Source organism: Sipha flava, unplaced genomic scaffold (genome assembly GCF_003268045.1).
Source record: "Sipha flava isolate LNK unplaced genomic scaffold, YSA_version1 115_pilon_pilon, whole genome shotgun sequence".
In the NCBI taxonomy this organism is placed as follows: domain Eukaryota; kingdom Metazoa; phylum Arthropoda; class Insecta; order Hemiptera; family Aphididae; genus Sipha; species Sipha flava.
In genome coordinates, this window is record NW_020271739.1 from 350,518 (window position 1) to 367,117 (window position 16,600).

Below are 16,600 nucleotides of genomic sequence, written 5' to 3' on the forward strand. Positions count from 1 at the left end.
CTCTAGTAATTTATAGTCTATTATATTTCTATACTCTATATTCTATATTCTATTTTATCGATATAATAATTATGTCTATACGTCATTCATATAGCTATTAAAATTATTTTTTTGCTCTCTATGCAATGGCCCGCCTAACCTGTACACAAACGGGAACCAATTCAGCTATACCTAATAAAATACCTTTTTCACATAGGAAACAATTCGGTTTCTCCCAATCCGTTACCCGAATGTTTATATAATATTATAGGCAGAGATGGAACTAGGAATTTTTACGCCCGGGTAAAATGTTAAAATTACGCCCTATCCATAGCCTAATAAACAAATACTCAAATAAATTGTGTTCTTATAATCAATATACAATCGTACTTATTCAGTTTTACCCTAATATCAGTATTTAATGAAGTTAAAAATATCAAATTAGTTGTTAATAATTACGAAAATTACACCCTCTAAAATGTTACGCCTGGGAATAAATCCCCGACTTCCCCCCCCCCTAGATCCGGCCCTGATTATAGGTACCATATACTTATTATGGCTAACCGCTAATCGCTAATTTAGGTACTAATAACTTGTTAAAAAGTACTATAAATGTATTAATTCTCTACTCTCAGGCGTCTTTAGACATCACTTTGCTTAAACATGGGAAAGGAACGTCTCACAAGAATATACCCATAAATGTTGATAATATTATTTCTAAATTTGGAAAAATAAAACAAAGAAGATTAAACTTTGTTATTTAATTTTAAAAATTAACAATTTCATATATTCATAACGTTCTAATTTGAATTAATAATTTACTTTTATTATTTTGTAATTGTGTATTCTCGAAAAAATGACCCCCTAAAATTTGAATTCTAGATCTGCGCCTGGCTGTCAGGCCGGATACGGGTAGCAAGTCCATTAGAAATTAACTTTTCAAATTACTATTTTACTAACAGTATTTTATTAATGTAATTGTCAGCAAGCGGTTTTTTTCTTGTTTAGTTGTATTATAGGCCGGTCAAAACTTTTGCCTACCCCCTTTCAAAAACTGAAATGACGCCATTGGTAAACCACATGGATGTTTTTGTGGGTTTGTCATAAGACAATTGATCGAAACAGAAACCTGTAAAATCGAATACATTTTTTTTATTCGTAAAGATCTACATAACCCATTTCTTTTACTACGAAAAATGCTTGGGTAGTCAAAATGGATTCCATCTTGGTAAGTAACAACTAATACTACTGTGTCCACCCCTTGAATACGTTCGATTAGTTCTATGTGTTCGCTGTGCCGTGTAGACGGCAGTGATCGAGCGTTATCGAGAGAAACTCCGAGTTGGCACCACTGGCCGGCGTCGGTTTGATTGGACACACTGCGGACATTGTTGTCTGACAGAAGGGTGGCGGTGTCATCGATGGTGCACGAACGCTGCCGACCGCGATGTCGCCAAGGGATTTCTCCTTTTTTTTTTTGTTTTGTTGATTTCTTTACGGGAAACTATCTAATCTGTTGGTTCCTCGTTTTTTCCTCTTGCCGGAAATTTTTGTTTTTCACGCCCGCCGCACGGTCATTACAGACGTGCGCCAGTCGGTGTTTCAAGCATTTCCGAGGTCTTCTGATCACGCTCGCTACACTCACGCTCGCCACTCGACCAGCACATTGATCCTCGACGACTGCACTGCGCATCTTCGTTATCTTAGAAAACTTTCTCGATCGTCAGATCTCTTTGTGCGTGTTGGGTGTCATTTGCCATTGCACACCATTGCTGCTGAAACACCGCTGTTGACGTTAGCTGTCCGGATACTTCCATAAGTGTAAGTATAGCGTTGCTGTTGTTATTGTTATTATCGTCGTCATCGTTGTTGTTATTAGCACAGTCGTCAAGCTGACACATGTGCGCGTCGCGTTCGCGAGTCTGCAGATTTTCCGACTGGACGTTATCCATTGCCGACCACATGTTTAACTATCTTTGACTGCTGTTATCCCCGTGTTCAAATTACTATTCCGTCAGTCTTCTTGCCTTTTTTCAAATAGGTACCTACACCCTCGATCGAGCAGGTGGCGTACGCATCCTTCTTATGTATTCAGTTATTGCGAAGCATCAACTTACAACCATCGAATACGAAACTACCGATTTAAGGCCTCAACTCGATATTGTAATTTTTCGCTACTGCTCATTATATCAGTTCCCCGAATTCTTTATGTGTTCTACGTGATTCACGTTTTCGTTCTATTCTTGTTGACCATTTTTAAATTAGTATTGTTTGTTATCGTTTAATCTAACATTGTAGTTAATTTATGTTTTTTTTATACGGTTTTATTCATTCAAATTGTTTCTTTTGTTTGGTTGCATAACAAAGAATTTGAATAATCATGACATTAAGGAATTACATAATTTGAGAACTGTACTTATTGATTTTCTTAATCTTTGCCCAATACTGTCATAGCTGATTAGTATAAATTGTATTGCTTCAATGTATTATTTCATAGCAAGTTTACCTTTCATTTATTTTTTGTACTTTTTTCTCATAGGATAATATTTTATTGGTCGTGTTTATAGTAATTCAAATTAAATATTTATAGAATATTATATTTTAAAACTTATATGCCACACCCAATGAATATATAATATTTATTCATTCGTCTAAAAAGTTGTATGATGAAAAGTATTACTAGTCTTAAATATCAATTTAGAATTGTTATTAGTTGGTTAGGTAATATATTTACCAAAAATGTATTATTATGGATATTATTATTTAATATTTTGAAAATTGTAAAATGTTAATGGATGGGATTATGGATTTTTTAAATGACCACAAATTATTTGATATATTGTGGCTGTGGTTATCAATTAATTTCCATACATTTTAAATATAAAAGAAATTTTAATTTGTGTTGTTTTTTTTTTTATTTTACAAGCATGCATCTACTTCATATAAATTAATTTGTTATTTGTAACTTAGATTTATTTACTATATTGTTCTTTTATTACTTAAATTTTGTAGTTCAATTAAATAGTTATTTGTGCATGTTGTATTATTTTTTATAATACTTTGATTTCTAATTAAGATGAATTGATGAAAATTCCTTTATAGATAAGTGTCATTATTTTAGTTATTAGTAGTAAAATAATAATAAAAATATAGTATTTAACCTTTTGATTATAAGATTAAGTTTTTAAACATAGTTATGTGTTCATTTTTATTGTTGAAATAACTTATAAATAGCAAATTTAAATTTATAATGCACTTGTAGTTAATTAATTTAATATTATTAAACTATCTACAAATATCAAACCTAGGTCAAGAACAAATCTTGAGGTTCACTAGTATTTTATGGTTGAACGATTGGTTTATGCAGTAACTTAGGGATTTATCGAACTGAAGTTTTCACAATCTCGAATCCGAACTCGAACATAATTTTTTTCTCAAACTGTTCGAACACGAACTTGTTGGTACTTCGAACTATTTTTGAACTTTCTATCTTTCGAACTTTGAAAAATTAAAACATTTAAAAGTTAAAAATTTGAGTTTTTACCAATTAGGTATGACAAACTAAGAAGTTTAATGTTATAATAGAAGTAAAATTATTAAGTAATTTTATTATTTAAAACTTATTTCTAATTACTATATAACTTGTTAGTTATTAATTTATATTTTTTTATTTAACTAACTTTATGTATTATATTCAAATTCGAACTTGCATTTTTCTCGATCTTCTAACTGTTCGAATTACTTTAAGTTTGAGGGTTTGAAGTATGAGAGAACCCATCCCTGCATTAAATGGATAAACCACATTTATTAACTATGTAAATTCTATATTAATATATGTTTTTCAAATAGTTATAAATTCCAAAATAATCATGATAGATAATTTTATTATAATTTCACTGTATCCTCTCTATATCTTTAGTTTTCATAAGTTATGTAACATAATACAATTTGAGTATTAATTTTGATTATAATTTTATAATTAAAAATAAATGATTCTTATATAGAGGTGAAGTTATTAAAATACCTACCAATTCCACTGGTGATCATAATTTTGCTATGAACTATTAAAGATTTTCGATTGGCTATTGTCATTTTCATTAATTTATAGTTCTTGTTCATAGTATAATTTTCCTAGAAAATAAATATTATCATAAAGTACAGTAAAATGCAGTGGCGCTGAACTACAAAAAATGCAGTATGACGAATATCAAATTTTAATAGTACCTACCCACTTACTAATTGTTGTAAATGGTGGAGGGACTGAAACCCTAGCATAATATTGTATTCAAAATTGATATTAATACATATTAATCTATTATTATTAATCACTCTATCTATTCTCATATTGTGACTCATCAATAATTTATGATTTATCCGATAATGGTGTTCACTTTATATTTACATAAAATTTAATTTCACCATATCGCACTATCGTTATCGTATTATCTGCGTTAATATTATGGTCTACCGTCTTCTGGCTTGTATCGACGTAATCAGCGTATCACAACTGATGTGCTTTTATGTAATTATGTTGAATATTAAATAGTTTAATACTTTCATAATACATTTTACACGTTGGGCTATGTTTACTAAGGTATGTATTACATACCCAGCACCCAGTACCCACACACCACATAATTCATTATGGCAGTCGCCATACTTAGATATAGGAATCGGCGCCACTGGTAAAATGTTAAACAATGTTTATATATTATATTTACAAAAATTAGTGTTTTTGTGTATATCAGATAATGACTATACAATTGCCATTTTGTCTAAAATATTACATAGTTTAGTAAAAAAGCTATTGCATTTTCATTATTTAATTAAATTTATTTCATTATTTTATTGAACATAAACCAAATAAAACTTAAAAAAAAAAAATGTAATATACTTATAGAAAACACTTGAAACAGTCTTACTTGTAATAGTATTCATTCTTTTTCAGAATACATTTTTGTCACTTTATTTTTGTTATTGGCTAAGCCATTTTAAAAAAAAAAAAATTCTTGGCATATCAATAATATAATCATGTTAAAACAAATAATATTAATAGGTAACATTCAAGAATAATTAAACAAAATATTTTTTATTAAATTAACTGATTAAAAAACCAGTTTTTTAATCAAATCAGTGTTAATCAAATTAATTAAATTAATCAAATGAATTGTTGACATATATTAAATTTATAACAAATTAATTTTTATAGTACACTAATGGTAATATCAATGATGTGTGTAAGTATAAAAAAGAAAACCTTACTTATATTTGAAAATAATTACCAAAATAATATTTTTACAAGTGTACTTACATTCTGCTAAATTACCAATTTTACATATAAATTGATAAAAAATAATTTTTTTTTATATTTTTTGAATTTAATAATTATATTATTTATTCTTAATAGAGTATCTAATTTTTAAAATTTGTGATCCAAATATCATAAAAATAAATTCTTTAAAAAGTATTTAATATATTATAACTTCATTAAGAATTTTTTTTTTTAAATGAATAACATTTGAGAGAAAAAAACTAATATATAATAAACTAGTAAGAAGTGTTTTGTGTGATTTATTAGTTACTTTTTTGTATGTAATATATTGTATTTATATATATTTTTTAGATTTGTTGGTTAATTTTTGATGCTCAACTATCCCTGAGTGCTCCAACCACCAAGTGATAAAAATGGTTGCCGACATTTGCCCAAACCCACAAAGCGTGGGTCGAGAATTTGTCCGTCAGTATTATACCATGTTGAATCAATCGCCTCATTACTTACATAGGTAATATAAAATATACTTAAAGTATTAAATTCAGTAAAGGTATTAATATATTAGGAGATGTTTATTTTAGTATTCATATATATAATTTTTAATGTATCAATAAATACTTTCCTGGTATAATTGATGTTGATTTCTCTAGTTTGATTAACGAACAACATTTATTTAGTTCAACAAAATAATATTTAACCCATCAAGAAAGAGAAAAGATTATTTTAATTTTTTAAAAAATGTTTTGAGTTATTTTTAATATTGATTATACCCATAAATATTACTCACCCTCAAACATTTTTTTTATCCCTCCAATTACTCAAAAATAAGTGAGCCCATATGGAACCACTAGATGAATAGAGGAGCAAACGTAAAAAAATTACAATCACATGAAATAATTTTTTTTTAATCTTAGTGTAATTGGAAATCATATTGCAACAGTAAATAATATTTTATTCAGCTTTTAGGCTTAAATAAATAGGTAATGAATAATATTAGGTATTATACATATGACATAAAAACATTTCTTATTATGATATATTTTACATCAAACAAATTATAAAAATAAAATTATGTGTGAAATGGTATGAAACATGATATGCAAAGACCTTTATCACATTTATTACACATTGTTCTTCCTCTTCCGTTGAAATTCTCATAAGAACACTGTCTTCTTTTACCATCTGGTACATTCGCTACATAGTGTTGTATACCATCTTGATATATATCTGTATTTACTACTCTAGATCTCCCCTTTGTTTTTGGTAAATCCTGATATTTCAGCAAATTAGTTGTAACTATGTTTCTTTTAAATTCTAGTTGAGACATCTTATCTTTCATGTGAGAATGCTGGTGTAATATCCATGCATTTTGTATAGAAATGTCAATCAGCCAAGTATAAAAGCACTACCACCACTTTTCTCCTCTGATACTAATACGATATCGATTTATATTTTCGTCCATTAAATCTGTTTTACCCATATTATTATTATAAGTAGAAACAGCTAATGGACGGGGAACTTGCACAATTTTTTTTTCATGATGTGAAAATCTCTACCGAATTTTTCGGATTGACTCCATATCTAGTTGAGGCCATAGTTATAACCGCATTATCTACCCAACGGACATATTGTATACCATTATTTTTATCAAAAGCACTAAATGTTGACCCTCTTTCCATTTTACTTGCAATTTTTTTTTATCAGGAATAGGTATGTCTTTAGAAATCCTATTTTCTCGAATTGTTCCAGTTCTGTAATAACCATTTTCTTTTAAAAATAATAATGTCTTAACATTTGTAAACAAATTATCAAAAAAAAAAAAAAATGAATATAGTAATTTATTTTTAGAAGATGGTTGATCTTTCAACATGTAATAAAAAGGTGTTGTTGATTTTCCAAAATATTTTTCTGCATCATAACTAGAAAAAACCTAACCTTGATATATTTCAAAATTTACCAAGTAGCCATTTTGCGAATTTATGCACCATGGTTTGAATCCGAATCTAATTGGCTTTCCTTTTATAAACTGTTTTGAACTATGGCGTCCAAAATATTTAATCATAGTTTCATCATAATTCAAAAACTCCAATGGTACAAAATATTAAATGAATTTATTCATCAGAGAACGCAATTTAAATAATTTGTCATGATTCATATCCTTATTGTTTCCACAATGCATTATCCTTGCAATTTCTATAAATCTATCTCGTCGCATAGCATTTCTTACCATATAATTAGCCATATCATCATTTCCGTCCCAATAGCATTCACGACCCGGTAAAACGTTATATCCAAATATAATAAGTATAATCAAAAAACATTGTAATTCATTACGAGAAATATTTCTTATATTATAATTTTTAGATAAGGAGTATAAGGTTAATTCATATATAATAAAATCTATATCATCAGTAAAAAATAATTCAAAAAGTTGAACAGGTGATAATTGAGAATATTTTTCAAATGTTTGAGATGGAAATATATTATTATATTCTAAATGTCCTTTTTTAAAAAAAATATGATTTTTGTATTTCAGGAAATGTAAAATTATCATTATCTAGTTGTTATGATTCCACATTATCATAAAAATTTTCTTCAGTTGTACTAACCTGTTCTTCTGACGCAAATGCAATGTCTACAAAAGCTCTTAATTGATTACCACTCAAATTATCAACTAAACCACCCAGGGGTGGATCCAGAGTCAGGGAACTGTTGGTCAAGCCATTTCAAGAGACTATTTATTAGGGATGAAACTGAATTAGAAATGAATATCTTGTAAAAAAAAAAAAACAATATGCTCATAAAAGTGTATAAGTATATTTATATTACATTTTAGAATTAGTGATACCACCGATAATGACTTATTAAAGATTAATAAATATAATCTAATTTTATCAGCGCAACAAACGTACAGAATAAAATATGATTTACTTAACTTTCTACTAAAACGATATAATTTAAAATATAAATTATGAATTGGAAAAATTTTAAATTTTGAATATACATGGCATTCATTTTTCAAGTAACTCCGATGGGCCAACTGTCCAAGAGTCCAAATCAAGGTCTAAAAAGAGAAAAAAATTTTCAAGAGGCCACATTATGTCAATAAATATTAACTATGGGTCAGTTGACTCCCTGAACCCTCCCCTAGATCCGCCCCTGAAACCACCTGTATCTTCGTCTGTCAATATATTAGGTTTAGGTGGCTGTATATATACATTTTCATTCATAACTTCTTCATTTTCGTCAAGCATAATGTGCAATGCTTCATCTAATGTAAAACCACGCCTAAAACATAATACAACAATATTTATATAAACTACATTCTATTGGTCTAGAGGTCCCATATGGGTACGAGCCTAAATATGAACATAATACAACAAAAATATGTTTTGTAATATTATAATAAATGAATAAATATATTCTCACACATATATTGAATATATTATCAACAATAAACGATAAAAAAATTATAAATGAAAGCAGTAAATTACCTACTCGTGAGAGATATCCATGTTTTTCAACAATCAATAAAACACCAATGACCAATTAGTTATCATAGCTCACAAGTAAATTGGTTTATTTATAAAAATGGAAAAGATATCTAAATATAACTATAAATGGTTCCATATGGAGCTGTTAGCCGTTGATAGGTTAATAATAATTTTAAGAATAAATATATCATATTAATTATTTTGCATAAATGGAATTCTCAAATAAAAAAAATTGAATTAGATACAACTTGTTCAACCATTTCCAATCACTTGCTTTGTGGTTATATAAGCTTACTATGTGATTTTATCTACAATCTAAAGAACTAATGACATATCTTTTAATTTAATTTTTAATTACAAACCAGTAAATAGTTGTAAGGAGCTTATCCTTTTAGTTATTTTATTCAATAATGCTTACAGGTATCTATAATTTAGATAAAATATAATAGTTACACCTCAAAACAACTAAATCATGTTAACTAGTGAATCATAAATAGTTGGAGTAATAGAAAAATACTTAATATTTATTGTGTTTAAGTTTTTGTAGTAATTGTGTTTGATTTGAAATGTTGTAATACTTAAAATTTCATGTCATATATTTTATTAATAACACTTTAATAATTTTTAGATTTAATTTATTAAATTTTATATTTATTTAATTTAGATTCTATAGTAGTGACTCATACTTTGTACATGGCGGTTTGGAATCCTATAGTCGGGATATGACTCCTAGTATTGGTCAAAAAGAAATTCATAAACGTGTTCAAGAATTAAATTTCCGTGATTGTCATGCAAAGATTCTGCAAGTTGATTCACAGAACACACTGGGAAATGGTGTTGTGGTTCATGTTACTGGTGAACTATCCAATTGTGGTCAACCAATGCGTCGTTTTGCACAAACATTTGTATTAGCTGCTCAGTCACCTAAAAAGTATTATGTTCACAATGATATTTTTCGTTATCAGGTAATTTAATAATTTATTTTTGTAACTAAATTTTCTTCATTCAATTAATATAATACATTTTAGGATGTAATGTTGAATGAAGATTTTGACAATGAAGAAGTTGATTCTGGACAGTCTGATGGTGAAGAAAATGGAGAAGTTGAGCAAGCCCCAGTTATTCAACAGCCCCAACATCAAGTAAATTACTACAATACTCCAACTCAGGCACAGTCTTTAAATGGAGTTGCTATGAATGTAATACCTACTACAGTACCAGTACAACAACAAATGCCCCCTGAGCAAATTCCAGTTCAAGTTCAACAACATATCGTGAGTGGTTTGTTCTATTATTTAGTTGAAAACTTATGTATTTAAATTTTGCATTTTATATTTTTATGTGATTCATGAAAAAAATGGGAGTGGATGGTCTTTGAAAAAAGAAAATTACTATAGTAAAATGTCCATATTGCTGTAATTTTTATAAAAAAGGCAAATTAAATAAAAAAATAATTTAAAAAAATACCCATTCATTAAACATATAATAATAATATGAATTATGAAGTACATAAATATAAACATTTATATAGGCAGTGCATTTTTCAATATTTTCTGGCTGTTTAAAATATTGGTGGGTGATCCTATGAAATCGGTAATTCAAGTAGAAAAGATTTCCCACCACCACTTTTATGTTCAAGTAATTTATGTAATATAAATTTATTTACAAAATATGTCATATGTTATAGCCTACTGTTACTGCTCCTGTTCAAAATTTGGCTCCAACTGCAATGCCTCCTGCTAACAATGTTTCTAGAACTCAACCTACATATGCCCAAAACAACCAAATATCAGCTGAACCTCCTAAAGTTCAACATCAAGAAGAATCTGTTAATCATCATGTTGACACGAAAGAAAATCAAGAACCTATTAAGAAGGATGTACCTATTACTGAAGGTATGAAATTAGTAAGAGTAGTTAGTTGTATATACTCATATGAAATAACATACTGTCTGCCTTAATTGCAAAGGTTGTCCAAGATAATACATTTTAAAGAAAAAGAAAAAATATTATTATTTTACTTTCCTTAATTTACTAATGTTTTTTGTCCAATATTGTAAATTATATGGAATTGTGGAAATACTTATACAACTTTTTTGAAGTCTTGTCATATAACAAAGATATGCTTTGATTTTTTATGTATCAATTGTATGGATGGTAAAATTATTCAAATTATGATTTGAAAATATAATTGCATTAAATAATAGATTTTTTTTCTTTTCCTTTTTATAAAAATATAATCATAAATTAGAGGTGCAACCTTTGTGATTCAAGTTTAAAATATGTGAAACATTTTTGATGGTCATCACAATATTTTTTTAAAACAAAATATTTATATTATAAATTTATAATTTCACCTTTTTATTGGATTTTCATTTTTAGGAATCATTAAAAGTTAATTAAAGATAATGATTTTAACAAGTATATATATATATTTGTCTCGTAATTAATTTTTTTTTTCAATTAATTTTAGCTATTTCACCTGGAGATCAACCAAAACCATTGTATGCACAACTGTTCAAATCTGGTGGACGATCGTCTGAAACTCACATTGAGGCCCCTCAATCAGTTTCAGTACCAACACAAAATTACTCATCACCGTCTTTACCGAAATCGACTTCACCGGTATGTTTATTTTTTAATATATATTAATAATTTGTTCTTTATTATGAAACACATTTATATTTTTAGGTTCGAAATAATGATTACTCAAACAACACCTTTTCTAATAATCAATATGAACAGAGAAATAATGTAAATAGAAACATGAGGAACAACAGCAATTACAATAGAGGTGGAATGAGTGGAAGAAATATGAATGAAAGGCCAAATAGAAATACGTTCAATAATCGTGACAATGGTTTGTATTTTAATTTTTTTATAATTTTTCTGATAAGTTTTACAAAATGAATAAAAATCTTGAATTTTGAAGGGGTGAAAAATTATTAAATTATATTAAATCAGATATAAATATTTATAAACTAAATTTTTAACTAAACAATTAAATGTGTGTACTTTTGATTATGATGTTTGAACTTTCTTAAAATATATTTTTGCATTATTTTTATTAATTTTAAGATTTTTCTGAAGTTATGGTTTGAAAGATTTTTAAGTTTACCTTAAGCTAATATTACAGTAGTTAAATTGGTTAATCTACATATTAATTGATATAAAGTATGAAATTCAAATAAAATAATATTTGTTAATCACCTGAAGATGAGCCAGTGTAATACCAGCTTCAGAATGATACATAGGGGATGACTGGAATGATATGGGAATGAATTGAGATGATTGTAAAATTGTTTCTGAGATGAAATGGTTCTAACAGCCAAATTACCTCTCTCCCCCCTCACAAAATCAATCAGCTTATAGGTCTCCACACACTTTCGCGTGCTGGCTGTAGCGATAAAATTGTACCCACATATTGTAATGGGAGCCCCCACGCACTGCAGTAGTAATTCGACTGTGTGATATTTTTAAAAAAAAACAACATGCTTGTTTTTTTTTTTTTTTTTTACATGGTATCAAAAACTAGGGTAGCACTGACCTAGGTTATTTTACCCCTAGTTTCCAAGTTCATGCTTATATTTAGTTTAGTCATAACTGATTTGTGATTAGTATTATGATTAACGTGTACAGTGTACAGTAAGTATAATATATTATGAATATAATATGGATATACCTATAATATGTATAATAGTAAAAGTACAATAGGTCAATACATAATATTTAAGCAGTTAATAGCTCAAAAGAAAGAGCATTATCCACTGAATATTTTTAGACCTGTGTCAAAAGCCTACGTTAATTAGAACTCTAGTTAAAGAGGTTTGAGTGAAGGAAAATATTGAAAAATTGAATGTAAAGTTGATTGTTCACGCTTAACATTCTTCAAGCTCAATGAATTTAAGCAGTTAATAGCTCAAAAGAAAGAGTTTAATTCACTGAATGTTCTGAGAGTAAAACTATCAAGATCCGTTCATTAGAAGAGGAGCTATGAGAATTTGAATGTTGCTTGAGTGAATGTGTTCCATAAGAAATGTACAGGGAAGAATCACGTTGGTAGGAGTTGAGTAAATTTCAATATATATTGATGACATATCTGTGTTTAAATACCTTTCATTTAAAAAAAAAATGAAGAAAATCGGCCGGATAGAATGGCTAGACTGACTTCAGTTTCATAAATTTTTTTAATATATAACTAAATATATAATATATTAATATATATATTTTTTAATATTTACCTGATAATAAAATTACAATTTTTTTTTATTTTGAATATAAAAATATTTATGTTTATTTTTTAAAGGATACAATGGTGGCCCTGGAAATGATATCAGGATTAACAGAGGTAACCAATCTGGATCTTATAATGGTATGTTCCAATCCGATGATCAACAGTTGTTTATTGGAAAAATACCTCCAGAAGTTCAAGAAAGTGATTTAAGGGTATGTTAACTGAAAATCTTTGAATCATTAAAAAATTTAACTATTATTAAATATTTAATACTTTAGAACTTGTTTGAAAAGTTTGGTAATTTATTGGATGTACGGATAATGAAAGGAGGCAGCAAAACTGGAGATCCGTCTATGAATGGCAATTTTGGTTTTGTTATTTTTGAAAATGTAGATACGGCTCATAAAGTACTAAAAAATCGAGTAAGTACTAAGTTGGGATTCCATGGTGCGTGACTCCTGGATTGGTGTTGCTTGGCGCGGCTTGTGGCCATCTGAAAATTTGTGATTTTTGGTATCCAAGTCAAAAAATTTTCATTGTTCGGCTCGCCAAAATATGCTGAGCAATTATCTGTGAGCTATAGCGAGCTATGCTTGGCTCATTTAGTGACGTATGTGCAATTAGAAAACCACGAGCCTTGAGTTGAGCCACACGCCTTGGGATCCCAGCTTTACATTTTAAAGAAATATTTATCAAAAACATGATTTTAACTAACTTTCACGTTTATATTTATAAATGGTTTATATGAATATTTTAATTCTAGAGTTATATAAATTCTATTTTAAAATATTTATTATTACTATTTTGATTGATATTTGAATAAATCTTCAAAGTCTTGAAAGAAAAATAAATTTTCGAGTTTAATTGAAAAACACTTATGTTGTTAATACGATTAATTAATATGAATCATTATTTTTTATTTAGCCTATAATGTTTCCTGATGAAAATGGTATCAAGTTGAATGTAGAAGAAAAGAAAAACAAGTCCAGAAGTTCAATGGTAAATTCTGATGGTGGCAGCAGTGGTGGTGGCGGTTTAGGCCGTGGTGGTATGCGTACTAGTAACAATCGTGGCGGTTTCAATAGGAACCAGAATGATGGACCCAGAAACAACTTTAGGCGTCAAAATTAAAATAATAATAATAATAATAATAATTAAAAAAAAGTAAAGGATAATTAAAAAAAAAAAAGAACTACAATGAATATTTGAGGTGACCAGAAAAATCCCTAATAAAGACGCTGTTTGGAATTTAAGAAAGACTACAATTTTATACTGTTTTTTTCTAGTTAGCTTAAGTTTTATTTCCCTGCATTTAAGATCATCTTCCTATTAAAGTATATTGTATGTGTATCCATTTTTATAGTGTTTAAAATAATGAATGTCCATAATATAATTTATAAAATCATATGGTATGTATTAAATCACAAACCTAGTCAAACAAGTTTTTCAATATTTTTATTAAATTGTTCAGTTCATAAATACTTTTAATTTTAATTTATATAGATAAATTCTTCATCTAAATTAAAAATCATTATTTGTTTTGTAAAAATATATATTTTATTACACAGAATGATTAAAAAATAAACTTTTTTATACACAGTAAAATAATATTTAATCATTCTGTTTTACAAATACACAAATGATGTTATTTATTTTCAACCTAATCCAAACTATTTTAACCGTATCTTATTATTATTATTATTATTATTATTATTTTATGGAATATGCTAAAACTTGTAATTTAGTTGTATTTATTTGTACAGAAGTGCTGAATTAAAGCAACAACGCTTAAGTACAATGCCTGTTTATGTAATTTTGAGACTAAAAATCTTATTTTTAGCAGGGCTTCCTTGATAGGAATTACAATGAATTGTTTATGATATTAATATAATATATTATGATTTATACCTACACCCTTCATTTTTTTTAAATATACATTTCTTTTACTTTTTATTTTTAAATTTTATTTTTTGTGCAAAAGAGAATGTTCACTTTAACACAAAAAGAATAAAATAAAAAAACAAATATTTTTTACTTCCTAAATTTGAATTTTTTCCTTTTATTGTTTAAAATTTTTAGTGAAACTTATATTTAGGTGAGTAGTGTGATACAATATTTCTTTTTTTTAATGGTTTAATTTTAGATAATTTGTTTTCTTTTCTTATCAAAACAGTTATAATTAATAATTATATTGCTAAATAATAATAATTTTATGTAATAGTCACAATTGTCATGATTAAATTTTGAAATTTAATTTGACCATTTATTAACATTTATTGAAAATGTTTTCATATTTAAATTTAAAAAATATGCATAGTTAATATAATTCATTAATTTTTTTAATATTAATTTATTTAATGATGGGTTCATCATGTATTGATATAAAAATTTGTATTGAAGTTTTTATGTTTTAATATTGATTTCAGAGTGTTTTATTTAATTTTGTTATATCTGAGCGCACGTCAGTGTCTCGAGCATGTTCCAGCAATGCCAGTGTATTTTTATATGAACCAATTCGCCCGTTTATTTTAATCCATAGATCTCTGTTCCCTCTTGAGATAACTTTTGAAATTTAAAACACAGATTTATCTCATGTAGCTTAGGACGATGTAAGAAAATGGGCCCTTAATATTGTACTATTTCGAAATTGGGAGATTTCAAAATTTGCAATTTTGTTACTAACTCACTCACTAATCATTAAAATTATAAGACATTTCCCGTATACGTAGAAACGTGAAATTTGGCACAAAGGTAGGGTTTACAGTGTAATTAAAGGGAAAAATCTAAAAATTGAATTTTTTTTTCAAAATTAATGACGCTTTAGTGTATTTCTAAACATATGAAGTGGCGCGAATAGCACGCATAAAATTTTTCTTTCAGGCAGCATTACAATATGGTAATAAGTAGAGACCGGATTTATATGCCTTTAAAAAGTGTGGAATACGCAAAGAAAAAGTGCCTAAATATGCATTATGTAACACTTTATAAAATGTGTTTTTTTTTTTAGACCACACATACCAAATCCAATTATAAATATTTTATCAAAAACAAAAAAAAAATGATAATATCTACTGCTTTATATTTCAAATCATTTAAATCAATCTAAAACTTTAAGGAAATTTAAAAACGAGAATACAAATAAAAAATAAATATTTTAGATTATTTGAAGTTACTACTCACAAAAACGAATAGAAAACTTAAAAATATAAAAAAAAATTGTAATTTTTTAAAAATCCCCATTAAATATGCACGTTATATGCATTTATGAACAATTATACAATAACCCTCGAAATATGCAAAATATACAATGTATAATTTGGTGTTTAAATTCAGTGTGATATGAATCGTGGACATTTTAAACTTCCATAGACATGTATACACTTAATACAAACATACAATGCATATAAATCCGGCTCTAGTAATAAGAAATTATAGTTGACATATATATATATATATATTTATAAAACATAATAATGTTAGTATAACAATATAATAATATTTATTAGTAAATTTATTTTATTCAATTATAAAATATAGTATAATTATTAAAATACAGAATATTTTAATAATATTTGTCGATATACGGACGATAATTTTACGTAGTAACGTCATAATAAAACAT

At 27.1% G+C, this 16,600-nt stretch overlaps 1 protein-coding gene across 1 annotated transcript; it reads left to right on the forward strand.

Moving 5' to 3' along the window:
• Positions 1 to 1,421: 1,421 nt before the first annotated feature.
• Positions 1,422 to 14,193, forward strand: LOC112691339 (ras GTPase-activating protein-binding protein 1). Its single transcript, XM_025565518.1, has 10 exons — positions 1,422 to 1,800; positions 5,603 to 5,762; positions 9,410 to 9,710; positions 9,774 to 10,019; positions 10,433 to 10,640; positions 11,218 to 11,369; positions 11,436 to 11,604; positions 13,051 to 13,190; positions 13,257 to 13,400; positions 13,903 to 14,193. Exons 2-10 carry the CDS (start codon positions 5,665 to 5,667, stop codon positions 14,107 to 14,109), a joined length of 1,665 nt encoding a protein of 554 aa, XP_025421303.1. The 5' UTR covers positions 1,422 to 1,800; positions 5,603 to 5,664; the 3' UTR covers positions 14,110 to 14,193.
• Positions 14,194 to 16,600: the final 2,407 nt, after the last annotated feature.

Excerpts from the sequence above, each read along its gene's own strand:
- LOC112691339 (XM_025565518.1), top strand. The coding sequence starts at position 5,665 with ATGGTTGCCGACATTTGCCCAAACCCACAAAGCGTGGGTCGAGAATTT. Across the intron at positions 9,711-9,773 it reads ATGATATTTTTCGTTATCAG|GATGTAATGTTGAATGAAGA; the intron begins GTAATTTAATAA and ends AATACATTTTAG. Across the intron at positions 13,401-13,902 it reads ATAAAGTACTAAAAAATCGA|CCTATAATGTTTCCTGATGA; the intron begins GTAAGTACTAAG and ends TTTTTTATTTAG.